This window comes from Dermacentor albipictus, chromosome 6, assembly GCF_038994185.2.
Source record: "Dermacentor albipictus isolate Rhodes 1998 colony chromosome 6, USDA_Dalb.pri_finalv2, whole genome shotgun sequence".
Taxonomy (NCBI): domain Eukaryota; kingdom Metazoa; phylum Arthropoda; class Arachnida; order Ixodida; family Ixodidae; genus Dermacentor; species Dermacentor albipictus.
The window spans coordinates 50,823,401-50,848,595 of NC_091826.1; the positions used below are offsets into that span (position 1 = coordinate 50,823,401).

Below are 25,195 nucleotides of genomic sequence, written 5' to 3' on the forward strand. Positions count from 1 at the left end.
CTAATACAAGCACCGCCCCGATAACGACCACAGTCGCGGGTATGCGTTGAGAGAATCTCGAGACAGACCAAAACACGCGAATCACTACGGCTGGCACCTTCAATCTGCACGCTGCACAGTGCAAATTTGTTTAGCTTTGATACAATTGAGTTGGTGTGTAGGAACAACACAGCTACCTCGTCATACGCTCTAACCAGCAAGCTGGTTACCACCATTTGCCGTCGTTGGGATATCGCTCTGTCGTCTTCGGCTGATCTCCTGACGCGCTATCGCTTGTATTATGTTCTACACTTCGGTCTGAAACAAAAGAAACGACAACCAACAGCCTGCTTCCCACAAACGGTAGCGTAAAGTCTTGATGCACTGTCTTTAGAGTACATCTTGAGTGGGGCTTTCAATTATTTTTTTTCTTCTATTTGTGAAACTGCTGAATCAAGTGCAATCGAAAGCCGGGACTCATTCGGATGTAGGCTACACGAGCCTTGGAATGTGCAGCAAGGTAAGTCTTCACAAACTGAGAGGCTGAAGTTCACTTGTGTTAGAAGAAAGCTTATCGCTTCGCAGAAATGTTGCACAAAATAATTAGTTGTCGCCAGATTCACACTTGTGTGATTCAGCTTGCGCTCGTTCCTACTCAATTCGCTCTCCCGCAATAGCAATATTGTGAAGGCGGAAGTACTTCTAAAAACGTTTGGTGGGCGTTGTGCATGTCCGCCGGTTGCAGCAATTATATGTGGCACTTGAGGAAAGCAATCTAACGAAACGAACACTGCAGCTATTTCGATGGTGCGATTCATTTACGGATAATGAATAGATTGTGTCAGAACTTATTGCCCCCAAAGGTGGCAAGTTATTTCCTGCCATAAGAGGTGTCTTCCACGAGCTGATATTAGCGCATCAACAAAAGCCAAACAGTGAAAAACAGGAGGCTTCCATAAAAGCTTATCATTGAACATGTTCTGGTTATCAGCTCACTCATCGTCATTATCTCCGTCAGCTCAAAAACAATATAACGCAAGAAAGGCAAAAAATTGAAGGCTCTTTTTTGATTTGCGCTCTTTCGCTTATCGTAGTAATTGAACCAATAAAAGTAACCTGGAAACGATGAAGTGTGTTCTATCTGAAAAGTAATTTTCTGAGTCACATTTGAGCTCAGGACTGATACCTATGCGTCACAAACACGAGCAATTTCGCGTTCGCGTTGGCCATGCGAACACAGCGCGATAACATGAGTTTGTATAAGAGTCCCTCTTTCTCGCGTCACTCTCTGCGGGCGAACGCTCTTTCGCACCAAACTGACCCGAGCGCAGGGCCGATTGTTCCGTAGCTTCGCCTCCCTAGTTGTTTCGGCTGTTACACTACCGATCTCTGAAGGCGAAACATGACGGAACAAGTGGAGAACTTTGAAGACGCGGGAGATGACAGCCAAGTTGCGGAATGGAAGTGGCCTGCTTTTTTTGCCAAGACGGAGCCAGTCACTGCCGGACCGCACCGCTATGCCTCCCAGCCGGGGGCATTCGTCGCCTTGTTCGAGCTGCACGACGTGAAAGAGAAGCTTGAGTCACTCGGCGAGGACAACACCCAGACGACGATAGACAGCGAAGCCGCTACCTTGGGTGGCTACACAGTAGAAATTCAGTGTAAACTGCAAAAGGACGACAAAGGGGCGATCAGCGCGTCCTTTATCCTATGTCTCCGGTCTGGTGAATGGGACAGCTATTTGGACTGGCCCTTTGCGAAGAAGCTCACGGTGATCATCTCGCATACTGAAGGCCAAGCTAAAGACCTGAAGTTGCCGATATCAACAAGCGACGAGAGCGAAATGGTCAAGAAACCGGCCCCGGGATGCTGTAACAAAGGATATGAGAGTCAGCCAGTGACCTGGGAGGAGATCGAAAGCAAGGGTTTCGTATTCAAGAACACGTTGTATGTGAACGTGGAACTCGAATAACAGCTGTAGCACTTGTTTGGTCGTGCCTTGATCATTCAATGGAATGTCGCGGCTTCAATGGCTGCTGCTACAGTGGTTGTCAGTAATTTCATCTTTGAAGTCATAGCTTCAAAGGCCTTGTGAAACGAGTAGCCTCTATTTGCATCATTCGCTGTCTGTCTATGATACCTATATAAAATGTGTGAAATGTGCAGACTGTTCACAATAAATAAAATATATGCTTTTCTGATAGGTTTGTTGTGTGGTTTCACTTGGGGTTCCGTTGTAGCCGCGTCTAATGCAGGTAAACAATTTAGAAGCATTCGACTACCTAAGATATTGTGTTTCCTGACACACAGCAGCTAATCTACGACCCTTCCTTACACTGCGAATTCCCTCAAAGGCCGTTTTTTTTGTGGAAGCAAGCTATTTTCTTGTGTTAGTTCTGAGTGAGGCCTTGTCGGGCGCGCCATGCGAGATCCCATCAGGCGCGGCACATTTAGCTATGGAATGACGCTTGTCATGCTCGAGAAGCATCAAAATATTTAGGTCTTTTTTGTCTGAGCGCTTACAGGAATTCTAGACTAAATGCTAGCTGCAATTCTTGACGAAGCTTCGGAAATTAGGAAGTGTACTTTTATAACATTTTTTACGAAGACGTTTATGCTAAATTAAAGACTACCTAATTGTTACGTGAGGGCTTCAGTTTGTCTGCTAAAGTTTTCAACAATAGACCTGACAGAAAGCCCTGCCGAAAGAGGATTAGAATCTGGCGTCTTGCGAAAGAAGGAAGGTTACAACCGCATTTAATGGCCACTTGACTCCCGCGAATCGTCCAGTACGGTGAGGCTTTGCGGTGCTCTTGCTTCTTCCTTTTATTTGCACCGTTTATAACTGGTATTACAACGCTTGTCTGCTTAGGTCGCACTTTTTCATGCTATTGCGTAAACGTGTCCTTGGTCACTGGGTCGGTCGCATAAAATGGCTTCGACGCCTAGAACGTTTAGTGAACAGATAGCGCCGTCATTGGCGCTATCTTGGGAATGGTGGCGGACCCGCCATCAAGGTCTGAGTGCTGTTGTTATTGTAGCCTGTCACACGTGTGGCTCCAACCCACGATGGGGGATTTGCCAAGCCTTGGGTATTGGATTGGCCAGGCCTGAGCTGTAAACTCTCCCAGGGTTCGCCGTCGTCGTCTTCCGCAGCTTGCCCCGTTATGTAAAAAAAAAAAACCATCACCAGCAATGGCTCGAGTGTCGTCGTCTTCCACAGCTGGCTCCGGTGCCGCTCATTATTCCTGCGTAGAATTTCACTTCGCTTCTGTCGTTGTAATGGGGTGGCCGCATTTACTGGGGTATCATCCATTGCTTAAGAGAGTATAGGATAGGATAGAGTACACTTTATTGCTCTAATTTACAGAGTCATTAAGCGGTCAGACCGAGTGCTTCCATCTTATTCTTGTCGATGGTGACTCCCGTCTTGCAGTGTTGGCGCCCAGCAATTCATTGTCTTACGTGACCGGCACATTTACCACAGGTGATGCGCGAATGTGTGGGCATATCTGTATCGCCACGAGGACCACACATTACGACAATAAGTTTGTTCGTACTATATCTATTACTGGTACTACATCCGCTATAGCTGTCCGTAAGATTAAGGCGAAATCTATGGCAACCCCACCATTTATTCTTTTTGCGATTCCCTCTGATCCGCAATGGGTTAAACTAAGTGTTACTTCAACGCATTTTGTGGCGATATTGGGTATGCATATCTCAAATATGCGACTAGCAGCAGTAATTCTGCTAATTCTGCTAATTTAGCATGAGGTCGCGAGATCGAATCATGGCCACGGCGGCCGCATTCCGACGGGGGCGAAATGCGAAAACACCCTTGTACTTAGATTTAGGTGCACGTCAAACAACCCCAGGTGGTCCAAAATTCCAGAATTCCCCACTACGGCGTGCCTCATAATAATCAGTGGTTTTGGCTCGTGAAGTCCCATAGTTTGATTATAAAATATTCATTAGTAAGATAGGAGTAATTTAAGCGGGAGATATTTCCTATGTCCATATTCAAATTTTCTTTGTCCATATACCAGCGAGAATGTCACACCAAACCGCTTTACACTTGTCCCACTGAAATTGCTTGGGAATTACGCAACGGTTTCTCCGAAACAATGCTGCACATAAATGGGCCTGTATATATGCTATCGATAAGGAATAACAGTCATTAACACGCCTGTTCGCCAACAATAAAAGAATGCAATCGATATCATCAGCACATGTCGTAGTCAGTCTCGAGAGAAGTGAGAAAACCCGGGGCCGCATTAGAGCTTCATCCGGATACACAATCTACGGCAGCGTACACGGAATCCTTTACTTATTTTGACAGCTGAAGCAGCAGCGACTAGACCTAGAAACATGACGCGGAGCCCCAGAGGTGTGATCAGCAGACGCCCTTTGACTTTCTCGGCGCAGAGGGCATAGCAAACGGCACGCACGCGCAAGCAGACTAAATGGTACCGCTGTTCCAGCGCCGGCCTTATACACATGTTGTGCCACCCAGAGCGTATCTCTCATCTATACCTAATTCCTACCTAGGAGCCGCAAAGAAACTTCTTCTAGAGTTCTTTCTTGCTTCCGTCTTGTTCTTTTCCGCAGCTACACCTTCGCTATCAAAAGTTCCTTCCGATACTCATTACGCCTCGCCCTGCCTATCATCATTCACAGCTGAAGCCAAGAAATGGAGGAACCTTCTGAGACGCAAAAATAAACATCTGCAGGAGCGCCTCTTCCAGCGTACTCTAATGATGGCTTCGCCTGTTCGTCCTCAGGGAGATGCGGTGCTACCCGGACGTTTAGTGGGATTCAGAGATTGCTTTGGGGTCGCCCACTGCTTCGACAAGAAAAGTAATCGATCAGGCTTTAGGGAAGCCTTCATGGTGGTTTAGTTAGTAAAAAATTTCTAGGCACCTTTAACTTTCTCAAAACATTTTCTCAAACCGAAATTGCTAATACAAAACATTAGAAAGCGTGAGAAGAGCGGCGCAGAAGTTTTCTCGGTATCCTGGAAGGGCTGTATGTGGTAGCGACTACAAATTTGTAGTCTATGGGAGTAGCATTATGAGTGTTGAGCAAACATAGCTCGAAGTTTTCGCGTACATGACGGTTTTTGGCACAGAAAAAAAAGGCTGATTGAAGCGTTCGAAAGCAACAGCTTCGCTGAAAGTTTGGATGCGAATCCACAAGGTAGCCCAAGTCTGCGGTGTTTTCTTTTTCTTATTTGTTTTTGTCATTTCGCAAGGGCCTACCGCAGTTGCGAAATATTCGATGAGTTGTGGAACACAGTGTTGCCAACTTTTATTTCATTGCCGAAGGTATATTAGGAATCGTGCGGTCTTGCGTTTACTATTCATTACTACTATGTCTTGTGCCGAATCAGAGTCAACGTTGCTAAGTTATGAGCTCCCCTCGAGATATATGTCACACCGGAATTTCGGGCGTGCCGTTTTCTTTTTGTTGTCTTTTCTTTTTCTTTCGACAAACGACAGTGGTAAATTGTACACAGCACCCGTACTAGAGTCAGTGTACCACTCGACATAATTAATGGAGCAACTGCGGTAACCTCTCCTAATGTTGGCAATGTCGCAACACAACTTGCCCAACATTTCTTCCTACATAAAAATGAACATCTATGATTCAGCACCAAGCAACTCCTTTCATACGAGGCACATGGTCGGGATCTCGCCAATGATAATGCGGTTGCGCTCAATGCAACTACGGCCAACGGGACTAGTTTGAATTTTTAATCTATATAAAAGCTAGCCAGTTACCCTTTATCGATGCTTTTTATTTTTGCTAAGTTCATTGGTTCCGTTGTTTCCAAGGAAGCAAAAATGTCGTCGATAGTCTTAGAGATCAAGGAAACGAAGAAAAGATTACCAGAACGCTGCAGCTACCACCTTGCGCAATATTGTGCCTAATCTGCTTCGCTCCCCACCTTGCAGTTTAAATTGAAATAAAATTCTGGGCTTTTACATGTCAAAATCACTATTTCATAATGAGGCACGCCGTAGGGGGGGGGTGAGTCTCCTGATTAACTTTGACCACCTCGGGTTCTATAACCTGCACCCAATGCACTGCAAACGGTCGTTTCGACATTCTACTCCCATCGAAATGCGGCCGCCATGGCCGGTTTTCCATCATGCACCCTCGGGCTTAGTATCGCAACGCCCTAGCCACTACGCCAACACACAGGTGACTTTGCAGTTTAAATGGCCCTTCTGAATACATTGTCGCTTGCATCTGCAAAGTTTGGCATCAGCTACACGGTAGTTTGCGTAGCATTTATCAAGTTTACTGAAGCGTCCAGCAGATTATCTCGCTAGGCATACCGTCCCTGCTGCAATTTGCTTTTGTCACATGCTTTTCCAGTTATTTTTGTGTAATCTTTTGCGAAGGCACAGTAGTATCTTACTTTCTATCTTCTTTCAATTTGTTGACATTTGTTACCAGCAATTTTAATTGCCGACGTGCGGTCAATGCCCCTAGTGGGTAGGTGCCATTCGTTAAGGAGTCAACATATCGACAAAGCAGCAACATCAACTCGAAGAACAAAGAAGCACAGCAGCTGACTGACCACCAGCTATGCCGCCCATCAGGCCTGCGTTGGCTCCGCGTAAGTGCCCATATAGAATACCTTTCTTGCTGGGCGTTTTACACCAAAATGCCTGGTGGGCACAACGCTTCGCGCAGCTCGCAGTCTTGTTTGCGTTGCATTTCGGTTGTCCCTTATCGGGCGAGTGCGGATGTCTTATCCAGCCGCTTTGTCGTTGCTTGTCGCTGCGGGAAGGTGTTCGACGCGAAATTACGCTTTCGTAAGCATGGAAACCGATTTGGAAGCGGTCTTTGTTCTGTGAACGCCAATCATGAAAGAAATCGAAAAGCGCATCGAACGGACACGTTGGAATCTGTGTGAAGCGGAGCGTTGTTTGGTGATTGAGCTCAAGTTAAGCAATCTTCTCGATTAAGTTGGTGCACGTGCTTACGAAACCAGTGCACGAGTGGTAACGAGTACACGGGCGAAGCTCACGTAGATTGTGACATACGGGTTGGATCGGTGGGATGTGTTGGCGCGCAAGTATAGCCTCGCGTCTCACGACACAACGTTTACGCTAACTAGAGCTCGTTTCGCTAACGTGACACGTGACCACTGCTGAACCCTCATTGACGATGCACGCGTGGGCGCAGCAGTTCTCGGCGATCGCGCGACCTCCTAGGCCACCTGGTCAGTGAGAACTGACCACTTGACTGGCTTACGGGTTGAAGAGGTAAAGAAGGGTTCGCTTTAGTCTATTTGAGTCGTCACTGTGGCATATTCTTTCTGTGTGACTGGCCCGAGAATGGACGCATACCCTTCTATAAGTCGAAACAGCAGCCAGGAGCATAGTATATGTATGTATATATATATATATATATATATATATATATATATATATATATATATATATATATATATATATATCATCAGCCTGGTTACGCCCACTGCAGGGCAAAGGCCTCTCCTATACTTCTCCAACTGCCCCCGTCGTGTGCTAATTGTGGCCATGTTGTCCCAGCAAACCTCTTAATCTCATCCGCCCACCTAACTTTCTGCCACCCCCTGCTACGCTTCCTTTCCCTTGGAAGTCAGTCCGTAATTAATGACCATCGGTTATCTTGCATCCTCCCGATAAATATATATATATATATATATATATATATATATATATATATATATATATACAAAGCGAGAGCCTATACGCATCCGGGAGTTGAACAGGCACTTGTAGGTTGAGAACGCCCGTACGAAAAAACTATTTCCTACGTTTCGGCCATGGTCCGGCTTTCTTCAGATAATGGTTGAAACAGTAAATCCTGGTGCTTTATATATATATATATATATATATATATATATATATATATATATATATATATATATATATATATATATATATATATATACTCGTGGCTTAGGAAATCACGCTGTCCCCGGTAGGGAAATGAAGAAAAAAAAGCACGACGTACGTTCAATTAGCCCAGCATCTATATATAAATAAATAAAAAAATTATATATATATATATATATATATATATATATATATATATATATATATTATACTAACGCAGTGCTGGAACCTAAATGAAGCGAAACTTCTTTGAGTTAGCGTGCTAGCAGTGACAGTGGGCGACACTCGCACAACATTATCGCCTGTAGTTTTGTGTGACTTGGAAGGCCATGTATTATGCGCATCGAAGATAGTAAGCCGATGAGAGCTCTATGCACATAGATAAGTACGACAGACATGTAAGTACATCAGAGGCTTCTATACCAATGGTGTCACCATGGCACGTACCTAATCTGGGGGATTGAACCTAGAATGGGCAAATACACTCACTAAACAACTTGTGCTGCTGGGTTTCAAAACTGGAGATCGCAGGACGATGCGATAACCGTGTAGTGTACATAGAGCCTAATGGCAATGACCATGGTGATGTTGGCGATGATAAATACTGTGTTTTGATAGGTGGATACTATCTTGCCTAATTCGATGTTGAAAACCTGAGAAACTGGGTGACGCCACATGCTTCCACAGGAAAATATTACCCTTGCGTTGGGAAATATTCTTGTTCGCTATCATAGGGTAAATGCTTCCTTTTTTTTGCAAGGAGGACCAGCGGCAGCCGCAGGCGGAGCACAAAGATTACGGGCTCCTGCAGTGAGAGGTGAGGCACCTTCACAGCCTCAAAATTTTTTTCTACCTGAAGTGATCTCAAAAACAGTTACATTTCCTTTATTTGTTATCAAGCATGTGAAGATCAAACCTAAAAAAAAGTCGCAGTTTCGCCCGAAAGGTGAAGCATTCATTGCAATAGCGAATTAGGAGATAGCTATACGAAGTAAGTATAGTAGTTTTATCGCCCGTATAAGCTTGTAGATATTCGCTTACTAATTAAATTAACAAGCACTGTGTCACGTGCACACAGGTAAACATGAACACATCTCGATCCATGATCGCGGAAACTCACTGTCGAAACACTGGAATGAGGGATTTTGGCAGCAGCAGCGAGCGAATTGACCGTCGTGCTTCTTTCACTTCAACGTGAACGAAACGTCGAACGCACAGCGCATACGGAGCTACCGGCACTACGCCCACTTTGGAAGCGTCGCAGATTGCTTTGAAGACGTGGCCCGCGCAGGCACGCACTTTGGCCACGGCGCAAATCACTTTCTAGATACGGCGCCCACACGGCTGTGTGGTAAGCAGCATCAAGCTTGTTGGTTGCGGATATAATATTTGTTTAGTGGGCAAGAACAATAATGCTAAAATTTAAATTTCACTTGCGCAGTGTGGATCGTGACATGCACCAGGGGCAGTAATTCAAGGAAAAGAAAACATGGAAAAACTCTCAGGCACTTAACAAAAAATTCTGCTAACATTCAATTCAACTTTCTCTCCTGAATGCAATAAATGTAATTCAAATAGATTAAGCGGTCGTATAACGTGAGCATATCTACATTTCATAGACATTTCAATAGAGAACTCAGAGAAGGGCCCGAACTAAAACTGCCTCTCAGATACAAAAAGAACACAGCATGCGTTATTGGCGAGACCCCTTGACCGTATTTTGTGTGTAATGAAAATTATATTATTTCGAACACACTCCCAAGCCGTGAAGGGCAATTTAGCGATATCTTAGCTACAGATGTACATAATGAGAGCATCTTGCATGTAGTTGGATAACTGCCTGAAACGATTCCAGGAGCCTTCGCCACTGTCCTCTCGAAACACGAGAGCTTTACCTTGTCATCAGACGTATTCGCATTTGCGAAGTAAAGGGTCACGGGTGAGGTGTGTGGCAGGATGGATGGATGGGTGAATGTTATGAGCATCCCCTTTGGAACGGCGCGGTGGGTTGCGCCACCAAGCTCTTCCTATTATACTGCCTAATGTCCTACCAAGGTTAAAAAAGAAACAAAAAACGCTAAAAACTCCAACAACCAATTTTTCTGACCCCCTAGTGCGAACTTCGCTTTTGTACGGCTCCGTTCTTTGTCGTGTCGCTACTTTTCTTTCACCAGTCTTCCAATCGCCTCTTACTAATCTCTATTGCCGTCAACCTCATGCGGCACCAGCAAAGCTGGCGGCGACATCTGGTGACGCAGAGTCTAACCGGAAAGCGCGCAATGTTGATACTGCAGTAACCTGCATAATCTACTTGCCTGCTTATGTAAAGCATTAGTAGCAACATAATCATTAAGGCGCAGTAGTTTGATGCTTTATCTTCGAAGATCGCATTGACGTGGCACAAAAATCTTTCGGACATATTATAGTTGTGCAAATCTTCACAAGATGTCGGTACCAGCTACGCGTGAAAGCTAAACTTCTAGTACGAGCTGCGTTGCCACCGCGCCGACAAATCACGCTCTTCGTAGTGGAGAGATGACAAGAATTGCAACACCCCTTCCAATGTTAATTGACCGTCTGCATGCGCTGGTGAACCCAAAGCTCCGTTGCAGAAGCCACAAGTTCCGGAGCAATCCATCGTGTGCGCACCCGGCCTTGAGTACCTGGCCCTCATCGATCAAATTATAATACAGCAGGACGTGGAGCTCTTAGAAGGTGAGGAGGCACGAGACGCCGACGAGCAGCAGCCGTTAGATCCATTCTTTCCCCCTATATGGGGAGCGCGCACGATGAAACGGAAATGACGTATGCAGTGAGCGAAAAGTCAAGAGTGACGCCGGGGGCGCTCACTTCCTGCCTGCCTCCCCCTTCTCCCCGCCCACTTAGTAGTAAAGCGTGATGCACCGGCCATGCGCCGCAGCGTGTTCCGAGAAATCGTTCCCTTGCATGTGCCAGCGGGCCGAGGCGGAAAAGCTGAAACTGTTCAGCAACAATGAGCAAGCGTGGTAACGCATGCTCCATCCGCACGCGCCAGCAGCCTAAAATTTCCAAGTGTGCGAACAACGACTGCCCGCGTACCGCACGAACGGATCGTTCGAAAGAGGCCTCGGTAGAAATATTTCTAGTAGTGGAAAGACGGAGCGCATATATGTGGCCGGCAATAAACCAATTTCACGACTGGCAGCTAACCGCCAGCCTTGAAAAGAAAAGCGTACATTCATTGCATTTTACCGGTACTAACTTATGTAGCCTAAACTTGAGAAAAACGAAGAGTACATTCATTGCAGTTTACCGGTACTAACTTATGTAGCCTAAACTTGGAGAAAAACTAAGAAGCTTGACAAGGAGTTAAGGCACCGCTCCACTGGCAATGGAACTAAAAATGAGTCGGTTACCTTGAGAGGCATGCAGCAAAATAGCAATCTGGATTAGAGAGCGAAAGGGGGTAGTCTATATCCTATAGCTGAGATTGAGAGGAAGAAATCGATAGAAGCTGTCTTTGTATAGCTTAAGGCAGTTGACCACTGGTCTATTGCAGTTACGGAATGAGCGTAAAAAAGTGGGTAGCACAGCCGAGGACCGCAGAGAACAAAGTGATTTGGGGGAAATTACGACATTCGTGGGCATAACTTGGAATCAGCTGGCGCAAGAGAGGCGCGATTGGAGATCGCTGGGCAGAGACATTCGTCCTGCAGTCGACGTAAAATAGGCTGGCGATGAGAGGGATTGCATTCGACTTGAACACAGTGTACATATATCCTCGCTGACAACCCGGTCTACCCGCCTTTGTGTGAGAACGGGCTCCACTGTCGAGACGTACCAGGAAACGATAAAGGAACCGACTGGCCCTTTGAATGGCCTATCACTAACAGGTGACGCAATCAATTGCCCCCTTAAAGGGTGAGCGATTTGGTGGAAAAGAAACATTGGAGCAAATATATAAAGGGAAAATGTGACCTCCACCCAATCCTAGCCATTGCTACAAAGGAAGCCCAAACAGGTTCTATGATTCGGCTGGTGTCTCATTTTCCCATTAATAATGACTTCAGTCCACTTCGCGGGTTTCCGCTGAACTAATACGTCAAGCACCATATATACTTAGAAATAGGGACTGCAGTTGTATTCGTTCACTTGCTCATGTATAGATGTTTCAGTCAAAATAACGCTCGCCGCGGTGTTCTTGACATGTCATTATTATATTATTTCATCTAAACACAACTGACCGCTAGAAGACCCATCATCTCTGACATATTTTCGAGGCACTGGGCTCGGTCACTCCAAGTGTACACGACGAACACCACATAGATAGCACAAGGCCTGCTCACTCCGATCCAAGATCTCCATGCTCCTCGCTCGAAATTACTGTTGCCAAGGCTGGCGTGAAGAAAGATGTGACGTTAAAATCACCGCGGCTTACTTGGGAGCATAGCCATTAGATTCTATGGCGATCGGGCCAGTAGTGTGACGTCATGGATGGAAGTGAACAGGCCTTACGTTATCTGGGTGGTCTTGACACGACGAGACGCACTATCCAACAAATCTAAGGGTTGTAACGACGCAGCAAGTTTCCAACGAAGGCAGTAGTTGTACATCTACGCGAGAAGAATAAACGAACGTACGGAATTTACGAAAACGTTTAATCCCTTCACTCATTTGCCACTGAGCCTGGAAGCATATTGAACACTGTGCAAAATGCGAAAACAGCCGTGTAGTTGGATTTGCGTGCATGCTAAAGAACCCCCGGTGGTCCAAATTACTCCGTAGTCCCCCACGTCGGCGTGCCTCATAATCAAATCGCGAGTTTGGCTCGTAAAACCGCATTATTAAATTTTCGTAGAGGTAAACAATGCGGGCTGTCCAACATTATTTGATGTCGCTTCCCATGGACACTTAGCACCAGGTGCAGCGTCACACTGAAAAAAAAAATAAACGAAGACGACAGCAAATCAAATCAAATTATTTAGTTCGATCCTTTTTGGAACAGACAGAGGAGAAGCAGAGAGAAAGCTGCTCCGGTGAACTTGACGAAGCCACAGCTTCACTTTCTTGTTCAACTGCAAGAATAGTGGATGCACATAAGATAGTTCTTATAAAAAAAACTCGTCTAAGAGCAAAAAAAAAGAACCTGTAATAGAATAAACGGAAAATAGTGTAGACACACACAAATGCCGCAACGAGCATAATAATGACGCCGAACGTACAATGAACATAAATTCAGGTCTTGCACTATAGGTAATCTTACGATGCTATACTGTACAACATAATAGTTACTTCCACGCCTATATCAAGTGCCTCTTGCAAATTTCGCGTCCTATACTGGTAAGCAGGTCAAAGCGCCCCATTTGGCACACATTTAGAAGCGATGAAACCATGTGCCATAAACGTTACTTGCCTCTGTTTAAACGAGGGGCGGGCACTTACTATCTATATGAATGCTAAAATTCGTCGGAGAAAGAAAAGCTAGATTCGACAGAACTAATCCTTTGAATGAATAATTTGTTTATTCATGTTACCTTTATGTTGCCTCGCAGCTTTCACTGGCATCGAAACTTGCAATGCCTACACAGCGAAGAACTCGATGGGCCAGTTTATATACCACATCACCGAAAGTAAGTGGGCGAGTGTCGGGACGTTTTGGATGACGAGGCCGCCTTATCAATGCGGCCCCAATCGTCGTTCCTGTCAAAAGGAATATTGTCGATCCCCCATTGCGATTACTGGAACGCAGTGATTTCTGTATTTCAAGTGTACAACGTATCGAACCCACTTTGACGCATTTTCGGTTCGGGCGTGACTCGGCGTCAGGGCGTCAGCGTATCACAGACTTCAACATAGCTTTTAATGATACAACCACAAGTTCTTAGGGCACATTCACACCGGCGACTTGAGGAGGTCGCGCGACCATTTGCGACTCGCAATCAAAAAGCGACCGAAGGCGACTGATGTTCACACCGGCAAGCCCGGCTGAGCGCGACCAGCAAGTCGCAATCCCGGAGATTATCGTTCTCAGCGAGAACTCTCGGAATCTACGCGGAATTTGAATGCGACGCCGGAGGAGGCCGGATGTAGACACACGAAAGATCACTTCCGGTGCGCCGCTGATCCGCTGATCCGACTGCGGCTTTCTCTACGGCTACGCTCGTAGCCGTAGAGAAAGGCAACCGTTTGCGACCATTTGCGACTGGTCGCAAAGCGACCAACTTTGTCGCGCGACCTCCTCAAGTCGCCGGTGTGAATGTGCCCTTAGCATGAGGATGGTGACCTGCCGCGGTAGCTTAATGGCTCTGGTGTTGTGCTGCTGGACTCGAGGCGGGGGGTTCGGTCCCGGGCCGCTGCAGCCGCATTTCGTTGTGGTCGAAATGCAAGAGCGTTCGGGCAAGTAGTCATATTTAATTACACGTTAAAGGACCGCAGATGGTGAAAATTAGTCTGGCGAGCTCCCACATGGCACGCCTCACAATGTAAACGCGGTTCTGGCGCGTAAAATGCACCGTAATTTCAATTTTAGCGCGAGATGCGTGCCCCGATCCTTCAATACGCTGTACCTTATAGGGCGAAACAGTAATGAATGAACAGAAAACACTTTCCGGCGCTGAAAAAGAAAAAGCAGAAACGTGGATTAGGTAGAGACATTGAAAATAAAATTGATTGATTGATTGATTGATTGATTGATCGAAACAGCACAGGTTATAATCAGCTGAGAAGTATCCTATGTGTTGCGTTCCAGACCTTGTCGCATTCCTTGTATTTTTCTGCGCTAAATAAATTCAGATTTATTTGTTATTCATATGAAGCGCATTTATGCCTTGGTCTTAAGAGGGTGTGAACTTCAGCATGTTCGTAATTTATAATGAACTTGCAAAATCGTGCGGCCTACAGGACACGAAGAAACAAAGCAGCGCACGTGCTTGTTGTATACTTGGCGATTGTCATGTCCTCTCCGTAGCGCGATTAATAAAATTAAATATACACAGCGCCGCCACTACGATGTGTATAACGGGCGTGCCGGACATCCGCATTGTACAGATGAAAAATATTCAATCTCAAGTTCAAGTTCTTTGAGGTTCATATCGGTAAGTCCGCTTCGGCGCGAAAGATAGTGGAGAGAGCAAGTTCGAGCTCTACTTCCCGATAAACTCTGCTTATCCTAGCTCTACACCCAACAAACGCTCGTAGCCTTATCGCCTCCACAGAAGTGAAAGTATGCGGTGATTTATTGTTTGTCATCGATGTTATGTGCAGTAAACGTGAAAATTGGGAGGTGCTATAGCAGGGTTTGGAGATGTGTTACGATTTAGGAAACACCAGAGGCGCACGTGGCCAATGATGATGATTATGTTTATTGGCATCTCCTTTGTAACAGGGCGAAGACAAATGGTTTCCTAGACCGCTTGATTTAATCAGGTTTTACTACATTCATCATCATCTACCCTTTTGCCTATCTGATCTCGAGCTTTAACTTTTGTATCTAAAACCCCTGTACTCCGTCTCATACATCGGATGCAACGCTGTGGATGTGGAGGCTAGAGATACTTTTCGCTGTGACTGCGTTCGCGCTTGTAAATATTTCGGTGTCTTTTGACAGCGTTTTCTCAATATGTTCTTTATATAAGGTCAGTTCTGAATGAAAATAAGAATTTACCCTTAGATGGAGACAAACCATGCGCTTATGTGGCTGCTAACACGTTGCTTTACGCCAATTTGCTTTTCGTTGCTTTTTATTTGCATCCCGTCGCGGAAGCCTCACGTGCATGCTCGTGCGAGCAAACGTCGCGGGCGCCCAGCGAAGCATAGGCGGAACGCGCGGAGTGATAAAATTCGGAGACCGTACTACTTGCGTAGCTTCCACAGTGTTGCACCTGATGTATGAAAGGGAGTACAGCTATCACTACATTGTACCATTACCTACGCTTGCAATGACTCCAGTTCTACCAATCTCTTCCCTGCTTTCTTCACCAATACTATAACTGTGCCTTACTTAACTCGACTGTTGACCGATTAAGGCTTCCTTCTTCGAATCCGAACGCTTCAGGAAGGTGAGCACTCCCGACGGGTCTCGCTGGACGGACATCTTCGAGCATCAACGCTGGTGGCGACACGCTGTGACGCGTTGTCGAACCACACGTTAGAGATAATGTGGCGTTGCATGTTTGTAACACTGCTCGTTGGCGATTATGCCATTGCCGACGCATTACACCAGCGACAACTTAGCGTACAGTTGGTCCTTGCAATTAGAGCTCGGTGCATGGCGTCCGAGATTTAGCAACCGGATTTCAGAGGCCATGTTCAGTGACCTGTGGTTAAACATTGCGGGAAAAGATGGCTCTACCAAACTGGCCGCAAACGTGTACGGAGGTCGGGGTGGCGGAGGGGGCATTCGTTTTATTAATTAGGCTTTCTTTAAATGGTGATATGTACATATACAATGTTTAATGTCCTTAAACTTGAACATGGACATGAAAATGAAAGTTGAATGAAATGAAACTTCAACATGAACATGGGCAATAGCCCTCTTATAAAAACGCGGAACTGAGATTATTCTGCGTGCTGCATGCAGAACAGATATAGTTATTCCACAGTGACCACATTACAATAACTGTGGGTGCCCATTATTATTTTTTAACTACCGCCATAACCCCCTAGCGCAAACATAGATCCATGCGTGAAATAAAAGAGGCGCAAGGCTCATGCATTCAAAGCGGCCAAGTGTGTCAGCACAACACCGTTGCTGTCTCAAAAAGAAATTTGCTCTTAAACTTGTCAGTAAGTTAGACAGGACGCACCACGTGGCTGCATGGTGATGAACATATCATATCTTATCATCATCATCAGCCTGGTTACGCCCGCTGCAGGGCAAATGCCTCTCCCATATTTCTCCAACTACTCCGGTCATGTACTAATTGTGACCATGTTGTCCCTGCAAATTTCTTAATCTCATCCGCCCACCTAACTTTCTGCCACCCCTGCTACGCTTCCCTTCCCTTGTAATCCAGTCCGTAACCCTTAATGACCATCGGTTATCTTCCCTCCTCATTATATGTCCTGCCCATGCCCATACATATATGAACACAGGATGTTTTAATTAACGACACTCGCTACAGCGCTCCCGCGTGTTTGCCTGTGTGCCTCATTCTGTCGTCGTCTTCAAATAGCACCCCGGCACAGTATGAAATAGAGATATCGTTCCTTGTGACGTGCATTAGGCTGCTCTTATCTCGTGCAGATTCGGGTTGTTGTGCAAGGTGCTGCTGCGGGCCGAGGCGATGCCTGGAAATGGACGTTCGCGACTACAAGAGCTCCGTAGTGATGCACTTCGTGCGGCCACTGCGATGCGTGCACACGATGGTTTGCTGCGTTTGCTGGTGTTGCTGCTTGCAGGTGAGCAGCTGCGCGTTCTCTCGTTAAGCTTAAGAGCGAGCTGTACCTCGTGGCCAACTATGACTTCCCTATTGAATATTACTCGTGAAACGCAGCGGTGCTGTCATTGCTCAAGTGCGTAACCCATTTGCATGAAATTTGATGCACTTAACAAAAAAAAAGAAAAAGTAAAATTGGAAATATGGGTTCTGTAGAATGTGGAATATTTGTTTGAAAGCGTTTTTTGTTTGAGAAATTGCTGAAATTTGGCAAGTTCGGAAAACCAGCCAGCTGAAGCACGACGTCTACGATAATAACTGTGCACCAACACCAAGTTTATAAAGGGCATCGTTTATAAACTCGGTGTACAAACAAGTTTATAAAACTTGTGCACCAAGTTTTATAAATGGCATCGGTTGGAGCATCTGAAGCCCTGCAGAGGCGTCTGCATAAGCAGGCGTTTAGTGAGTTACGCCATCACGCACCCGAGCACATGGGGGTCGCACCCTCCCGCGTCTAACCATGCGTGGTTAGCCGCGTCCGGGGTAAAGGGGATCCTGGGGGTTGAGCCGATGCCGGTGGTTTGAACTTCTAAGGCTCTTCGACGGAAGCGACACGCCTATTTGTCCTCGGCTTCTCGTAACAAATTATTGGGTTTTACGTGCCAAAACCACTTTCTGATTATGAGGTACGACGTGGTGGAGGACTCCGGAAATATCGGACAACTGGGGTTCTTTAACGTGCACCTAAATCTATGTAAATGGGTGTTTTCGCATTTAGCCTCCATTTAAATGTGACCGCTTGGCCGGGATTCGATCCCGCGACTTCGTGCTCAGCAGCCCAACACCGTAGGCACAGAGGAACCACGGCGGGTTCAACTTCACGCGGGTGGCAGCCCCGGATTTGACCGACCCTGGGGAAATCGGTAGTTGCCTTTTTCCTATCGTCCTCTCCAATCTTCGTCTTTCTGTCTCACTTGAACTCTTTCCCGCATTCTTCCCCCTTCAGTATTCCTATCTTCCCTAGTCGGGTACACACTTTAGAAAAAAGGGGAGGCCCCACCCAAATGCCCGAAGCAGCGAAACAGCCGATTACCTCCGCGACTAAAATAGCCCCACTCAAAAAATCGTGCTTCTAAAACGTATAATTCTCTATGCCAATAAAGGCTTTTGCATTTTGATGACTGCTTTGGTAGAGGTCTCGTGATTGCTATGCTACAGCAGATGCCAGATCGCAAAAGAAAAATAACCCCATGCGTTCTGCAATGCTGCGAGTCGTCTGCTTTTTAGCTTCATTGCAAGTGACAAAAGTAAAAAGAGCGGCTCTGCATGGCTTTTGAGCGGATTTACATGTACGTGGCACATTTACTACTCGTTTTCAGAACTAAAAATGAATCAGTTGCTATTTAACAAGCAGCTAAAAAAAACGCATCTATCGAAACCATCACAGACCTGGGGTGAGAAGACGATTGATTCACGAAAGAATCAAAAATGGTTTATTCAGCGTTGTAAATTAATACTCTAGATTTTATTTTTTTTGCTTTGTGTTTTCACGAGATCACCTTCCAGAAAGTGATACATTTTAATTTCTTTTCGTTTTTCGCAAGCCTGCACTCTCGCCAGTTCGCGTAGCGTAGCGTCAACGATGCTCGCTGCAATCTTTCATCGCCGGTTCACGGCTCAGAATAAACGCGCGTGGCACAAATGGTGCATTGTAAGCTCGCAATAATATTTCAGGCATGATAGACCACCACAAACAGTTTGGCGAATTCACTCTGACGAGGCGCAGACGCACACGACTGACGCGATTCGGCTCAGTTCGAAGCGCGGGTGGCAATTTTCTCCATCGGCCGGGTCACCGGCCATCGGGCTCGTGGCGTCAGTCTAGAATGCGCGCCCATTGGTGGAGACTTGCTCATCTGCGTACGCCTTGGAGGAGCAAACATCCATTTTTTTCTGAAGTTGTACCCGACTATAGGCAGCGAGGTTTAACCCTGTGTGAGTAGCCAACCTGGGTTATGTCATATTCGGTTATTGTGGCAACGTACAGCTGGCGTTTGCAGGGCCTATTTTACAGGGCCTGCAGCGTCCCCCTGTAGGACTGCATGCTAGGTAGCTGGCGTTACTGCCGAAAAAAAAACACACTAACTTATAGCTACTTTCTTTCTCCCGTTACCTGATCATAATAATAATAATATTTGGGGTTTTACGTGCCAAAACCACTTTCTGATTATGAGGCACGCCGTAGTGGAGGACTCCGGAAATTTTGACCACCTGGGGTTCTTTAACGTGCACCTAAATCTAAGCACACGGGTGTTTTCGCATTTCGCCCCCATCGAAATGCGGCCGCCGTGGCCGGGATTCGATCCCGCGACCTCGTGCTCAGCAGCCCAACACCACAGCCACTGAGCAACCGCGGCGGGTCCGTTACCTGATCGCTCCCTGAGGGGGAATGGGCGCACCGATGAAGCCTTCCAATTTTTTGGTCGCCAAAAGGAAACTTTCCCCCGATTTCATGTAATCGGCTCTGAAAAACAAGAAAAACAAGCACGAACACAATCTCACCTATTCTTGTTTAGAAATCCGTAACTGAGCAACTTTGACCAGGCTGTAAAACATCAAAGATGGCTAGCGGCGACTCCCTTTTGGAACTCCGCGATAAAAAGCAACTCTAGAAACTGAATAACCAAGCATAATTTGGAGATGTGCCAGTTACAGTGACCCCGCACCGCATGATGAACGCCACCCGAGGTGTTAGAAGCTGGAGCGATCAAAACGTAATCAATGTTATGAGAACCCTATGAAGGCGTGATAGAAAAGAGAACAAAACAAACATCTGATACTTAGCTTCGTTTCAAGTGTGCTCCCTGAGAGTATTGAGACAGGGTATGTGAAGATCCGGGTCAGACGATATGTGCCAAACCCTCTGAGGTGTCTTGAATGCCAGCGATTTGGCCACAGTTCACAGAATTGCTGAGGCCGTCAAGCTTTTGCTAAATGCAGTGCTCATGAGCACTCGTCTGAATCGAATGAAAACTCTCTCCGCTACGTAAACTGTGATAGGGAGCACGGTGCGTACTCGCGGTCGCGTCCATCATGGAAAAAAGAAAAAAAAGGAATTGAGACAATCAAAGTGAGAGAAAAAGTCTCATTCAAGGAAGTGCGGTTGCTTTAGGCGGGTGTCCTACCTGCCTAAAGTCAGTTTTGCCAAAGTGACGCGTCAGGGGTCAGCGCCACAATGGCACGGCCTCCGGCGGCTGTCCGGCACGCACAAAGTGAGCCGGCAGTTATGCCATCTATCCAACTGGCGGCTCCAGCTAGCGCTGCTCTATCGTCTCGGAAGAAGGGGCCATCGACTTTCGGTTTGGCGACTTCCAGGGTATCGTCTCCCGAGGTGACGCCTTCAAGCCAAGCAAACCAAACAGACCACTCGAAAGAGCCGGTGTACAGCGCCTCAGAAAAGATGTTGGACACAAGATCCATTCAGATAATTCGCGAATCTCTCGACCGCTCCAAAAAGGCAGACCTCACATAACAACGCCCATAAAAGACTATGTGAACAAAGTCCTTTTTCTCAGACACACTGCACAAAAACCGCATTCAACGTGGATGCACAAAGATTACAGTGGAATGCCAGAGGTCTCCTCCACCACCTCGATGACACCAAAGAACCCCTACTTAAGCGTGATCCGAAGGTGCTTTGTGTTCAAGAAACACATTTAAAGCCCACGCAAGCAAATTTTCTCCGACAATATGCTATTTTTCGTACAGACCACGATGACACTGGTGCGTCCTCCGGTGGCGTGGATAGTCGACAGAAGCGTTGTCCGCCGGGAATGAAGGCTTTGTACGACCCTGGAGGCAGCTGCTCTCCGAGGGGTGTTGTTTGACATGCTAGTCACTATTAACTATGTTTTCATTCCTCTTAATTATCAAGTTAATAAAGCCGAATTTCAAAACTACTAAGATGAACTTCTGGCGCCAAACGTAGCTGTCGTAGATCTAAACACCCATAACACTTTGCGGGGAGACTCACACTGTGATGCGAGAGGGCGGCTAATAGAAAACATCCTATTCTCTTCAAGTGACTGCTTACTTAACAAGGAATAACCAACAATCTACAGCCCTTCACACAAAACAATCTCTTTCATAGTCCTAAGCACAGTGTCTTTAAAGAAGTGTAACACGAGAAGCCAACAAACAAAGACACCAAGGACAACATAGGAGAAATTACTTGTACTAACCAACTTAATTAGAGAAACGATAAATGCCAATGAAGGTGGATGAAAAAACAACTTGCCGCAGGGGGGGAACGATCCCACGTCTTCTCATTACGCGCGCTATGCTCTAATCATTTGAACTACTGCAGCGCCGTTTTCCCATCCACTTTCTTGGATATTTATGTTTTACTCCTTGAACTAACCTTGGAAGTTCTAGCCAGCGCCACCACTCACAAACCTTGGCGGTGGATGTAGAACATTCTTTGTGCCGCAGGCGTCACGAGTACGTGATCTTCTTGGGTTAAGGCAACTGGTCAATAAACACACTACATGCTACCTGACGACATAAATGTTGCCAGATTCGAAACCCTCGTTATGTATTAAACGAGAGCAAAGGGGGTTAACCGAGGGGCCTGATTTTTTTAATAAGCACATTACGAGAAGTCAACAACAAGAAAGAAAGTGGATGGGAAAACGAAGAAAGAATTGAGACGTCAAGTTAAATACAGGGTGTTTCAGCGAAGACTTCCAAAAATTTTTAAAGGCTGCCTGTGCCAGATAGCACAATTATAGTTTATGAGCCGGTCTACTCGATGCGGCGGACATTTCATCCCCAAAAAATTGAAATGCAAAATCGACCAATTAACAAGAATTCACGAATTAAGCTTTTAGCTAATTATCTTATGACCCATATTGCAATTTACAAATTCTAGCCGTGGACTTCGCAATGCGGGTCCACTTGGAGCGAATTCTCAGGACGACAGCAGTTTCGAGATGTAAATTCCCGAGCTTTGCGGAGAATTGCACTGGCGTTCCAGTTACTTGTGTGCTTCAGTGCACGAAGCGACGTTTTGTTAAAGAATTAACTAGAAAGCCAATGCATTTCTCCGCAATGTTCGGGAATTTGTATCTCGAAACTGGTGTCATCTTAAAAATTTGTTCCGAGTAGACCTGCCTTGCGAACTCCACGGCTAGAAGTTGTAACCTGCAATATTGGCCGCATTGTAATTAGTTAAAGTTCAAGGTAATTTATTTACCACATACATGGAGTTTCACATAAGCGGTTGAGACGAGGGAGAAAACAGCTTGACTAGCCCCACGTCACCGGTTCACTAAGGCAGCATGGCAGCAAAAGAAAAAAGACATTTCAACGTCGGTGTCAAATGAGAACACATATTTTACAAAAAAAAGGGGAAATTTAACTATGAACACACGTAACACAGCATGCTTGAAACAGAAGTGTTAGAGAGTGCGCGAACATTTTCATAAGAAAACTCGTAACTATTTAATGTCTTCAGCAAGCAATAACTTGATGTTTGAAGGCCATAGTTTGTGCGCGGCCGTGGTGCATACCATTGTTCCGAGTGTCTGTTTAGGTGCGAGGAAGGGTTTAGTTGCAAGTTAGCTGCACTGTGTATATAACCGCGATTTTTTACAGTATCAGATGTAAACGAAAGTAATAAAGTGTATTCATATAGCACGTTTAATTTAATTACATTATATTTAACGAATAGTTCTGAAGTATGTGCAATAAATGCTAGGTGTGCAACAGAACGTAGGGCCTTTTTTGCAGGATAACAAGATTATTCATGGATTGCTGTATTCCGTTATGCCAAATTACGTTACAATAACGCAGGTGTGATGTGAAGAGTGCCTTAAATATCGAAAGCTCTTGAGGAACTGGCAGTACATGCTGACATTTTCTCAGTACGCCCAAGACCTTGCAAAGTTTGTTTTGTTAATGTTTCGCATGGTGATCCCATTTCATATATTCGTGAAACATTACACGTAGATATTTATATGCAGAAGAAAATTCAATTTTATTATTATTCAACATGAAACATGAGATTATAAGAAAGAGTGAGCCCAGAAAGTGGGGAGCTAGAGCGAAAAAGAACAGCTGTAGTTTGTGAGCAGTTAATTTATAAAGAATTTCAAAGTGTCCAGCTGCATATTTTTTTCTAATGTCAAGTTAGCTAAATTCACGAGATTGTGTATATTTGTTCCTGAAAAGTTATAAACTTAATTAGTGAATTTTTATTAATTAGTCGGTTTTGGATGTGAATTTTTTGTGCAAGTATTGTCCACGGCTTCGAGCAGACCATCTTATTAACTAGAATTGTGTTATCTGCCATAGGAATCTTTTAAAAGTTTTGAAAGTGTTCGTTGAAACAACCTGTGTATATAGCTCACGTGAACTCGCGTTTATAACTATGGAAAACATATTATAGGGCTTTACGCGCCAAAATTACTTTCTGAATATGAGGCACACCGTAGTGGAGGACTCCGGAGATTTCGACCACCCGGGGATGTTTAACGTGCACCTAAATCTAAGTACACGAGTGTTTTCGCATTTCGCCTCCATCGAAATGCGGCCGCCGTGGCAGGGATTCGATCCTGCGTCCTCGTGCTCAGCAGCCCGACACCATAGCCACTGAGCTACCACGGCGGGTTATAACTGTGGAAGCGAAGCACAGATTACGTAATAAGATCAACGTAAACCCTGTCCCTGTTTCAATGTACTTCGTTTATGGGAGCTGCTCCATATCTCACGGTCGTTTATTCACCGTCATTCAAATCCCTGTTGCTGAGCGGGGCTCGTTTTGTTCCAATTGCATTGGTCGTTTTCCCATAAAAGGGGCAGTTCCAACACTTCGCCCTTTTCTCATTCTTATCCTTCCTTGCTTTCCGCGATAATAAATTAGTCATCGACTTAGTTAGAGTTCGTCCTTAAGGCCATCGTGGTTCACTCTATTTAAACTATAAAGCGCATTGCTTGAGGAACTAGCGTACATCTCCTCAAAACCACACTATTGACCATAAACTTTCTCCAGCGTGGAAATGAGCTAGCGGTGAAGGTGTTCTCCATTAATTTTCCTACAAATTTATATTCCTCCTCTTCTGGGAGTGCATTGCTTCAAAAAGAAAAAAAAGGAAAGCTACTGAGTACGCTGACAAATCATATGCTGGTTCCTCGGGATGTGGTAGGAACCTTTGTTGCGAGTGAATGGAGCAAACAGGTCGACGCTTGGTTGCCTCGTTCGTAGAGAATTATTGTGGTAGAATGGGACTGAAAAAAAGAACATGTTACTTTAACACCCCCTCATCCCTTTCTTTCTTGGATCCTTTTGCAGGCGTATGGACGTGGTGTTTCGCTCTCGCAAAGTGCGTCTGACTTGCTCTCGCAAATAAAAATTTCACGAAAAGCAAGTGCTTTATACAAGCCGGGAGCTCCTTATGAGGTCACGTTATGAGAAAATTTTACAACCATGTCCCACGCACTTAAGGCGTCCGTGTAGCTGCCGTGCGCCAGTCATCAAGTTGGCACAATTGCCAGTAGTTAGCTCGCAGACGAGTTAGCAGAAAACAGAACTTATCATTGTCATCGCTGGTAGCTTAAGAACAATGTTGAAAAAAAAATGAACAACTATAACAGAAATAAGTGACCTCCTTTCCCCACCGCAACATTTTCACAGCATTCGCCCGAACTATTTAGGAACTATGATCCAGTGGCCATTCTGTGAATTTAGCGTAAATGTCTTCACTTCTTTAGCGCTGTAACCACGTTTCATAATTTCGGCACACAATTAGGCCAGTTTTCAGCAATACCTTGTCGGTGGCGTTCAGAAGATGGCGGCCATGACGTGTTTGCAGCTTTAGAGGTGCTTTCGGTGCATTGCCTTCGACATCTCTTTCTGTTACTCCAAGCAAGTGGCCGCTATAGGCGCTGAACTTGTGTATG

General features: G+C 45.6%; 1 protein-coding gene across 2 annotated transcripts in view; it reads left to right on the top strand.

Annotated features, from left to right (window-relative positions):
* Nucleotides 1-6,475: 6,475 nt before the first annotated feature.
* LOC135918706 (phospholipid scramblase 1-like) overlaps nt 6,476-25,195 on the top strand; it is a 48,179-nt gene continuing 29,459 nt past the window's right edge. Inside the window, exons 1-5 of one of the 2 annotated variants that reach the window (XM_070520794.1) lie at nt 6,477-6,607; nt 8,638-8,694; nt 10,479-10,592; nt 13,409-13,486; nt 17,101-17,255. In XM_070520794.1, coding sequence (XP_070376895.1) covers nt 6,577-6,607; nt 8,638-8,694; nt 10,479-10,592; nt 13,409-13,486; nt 17,101-17,255 — 435 coding nt within the window. In that variant the 5' untranslated portion in view covers nt 6,477-6,576. Of the gene's footprint in view, nt 6,608-8,637; nt 8,695-10,478; nt 10,593-13,408; nt 13,487-17,100; nt 17,256-25,195 lie in introns of both variants that reach the window. The other variant, XM_070520795.1, reaches the window with a different exon arrangement.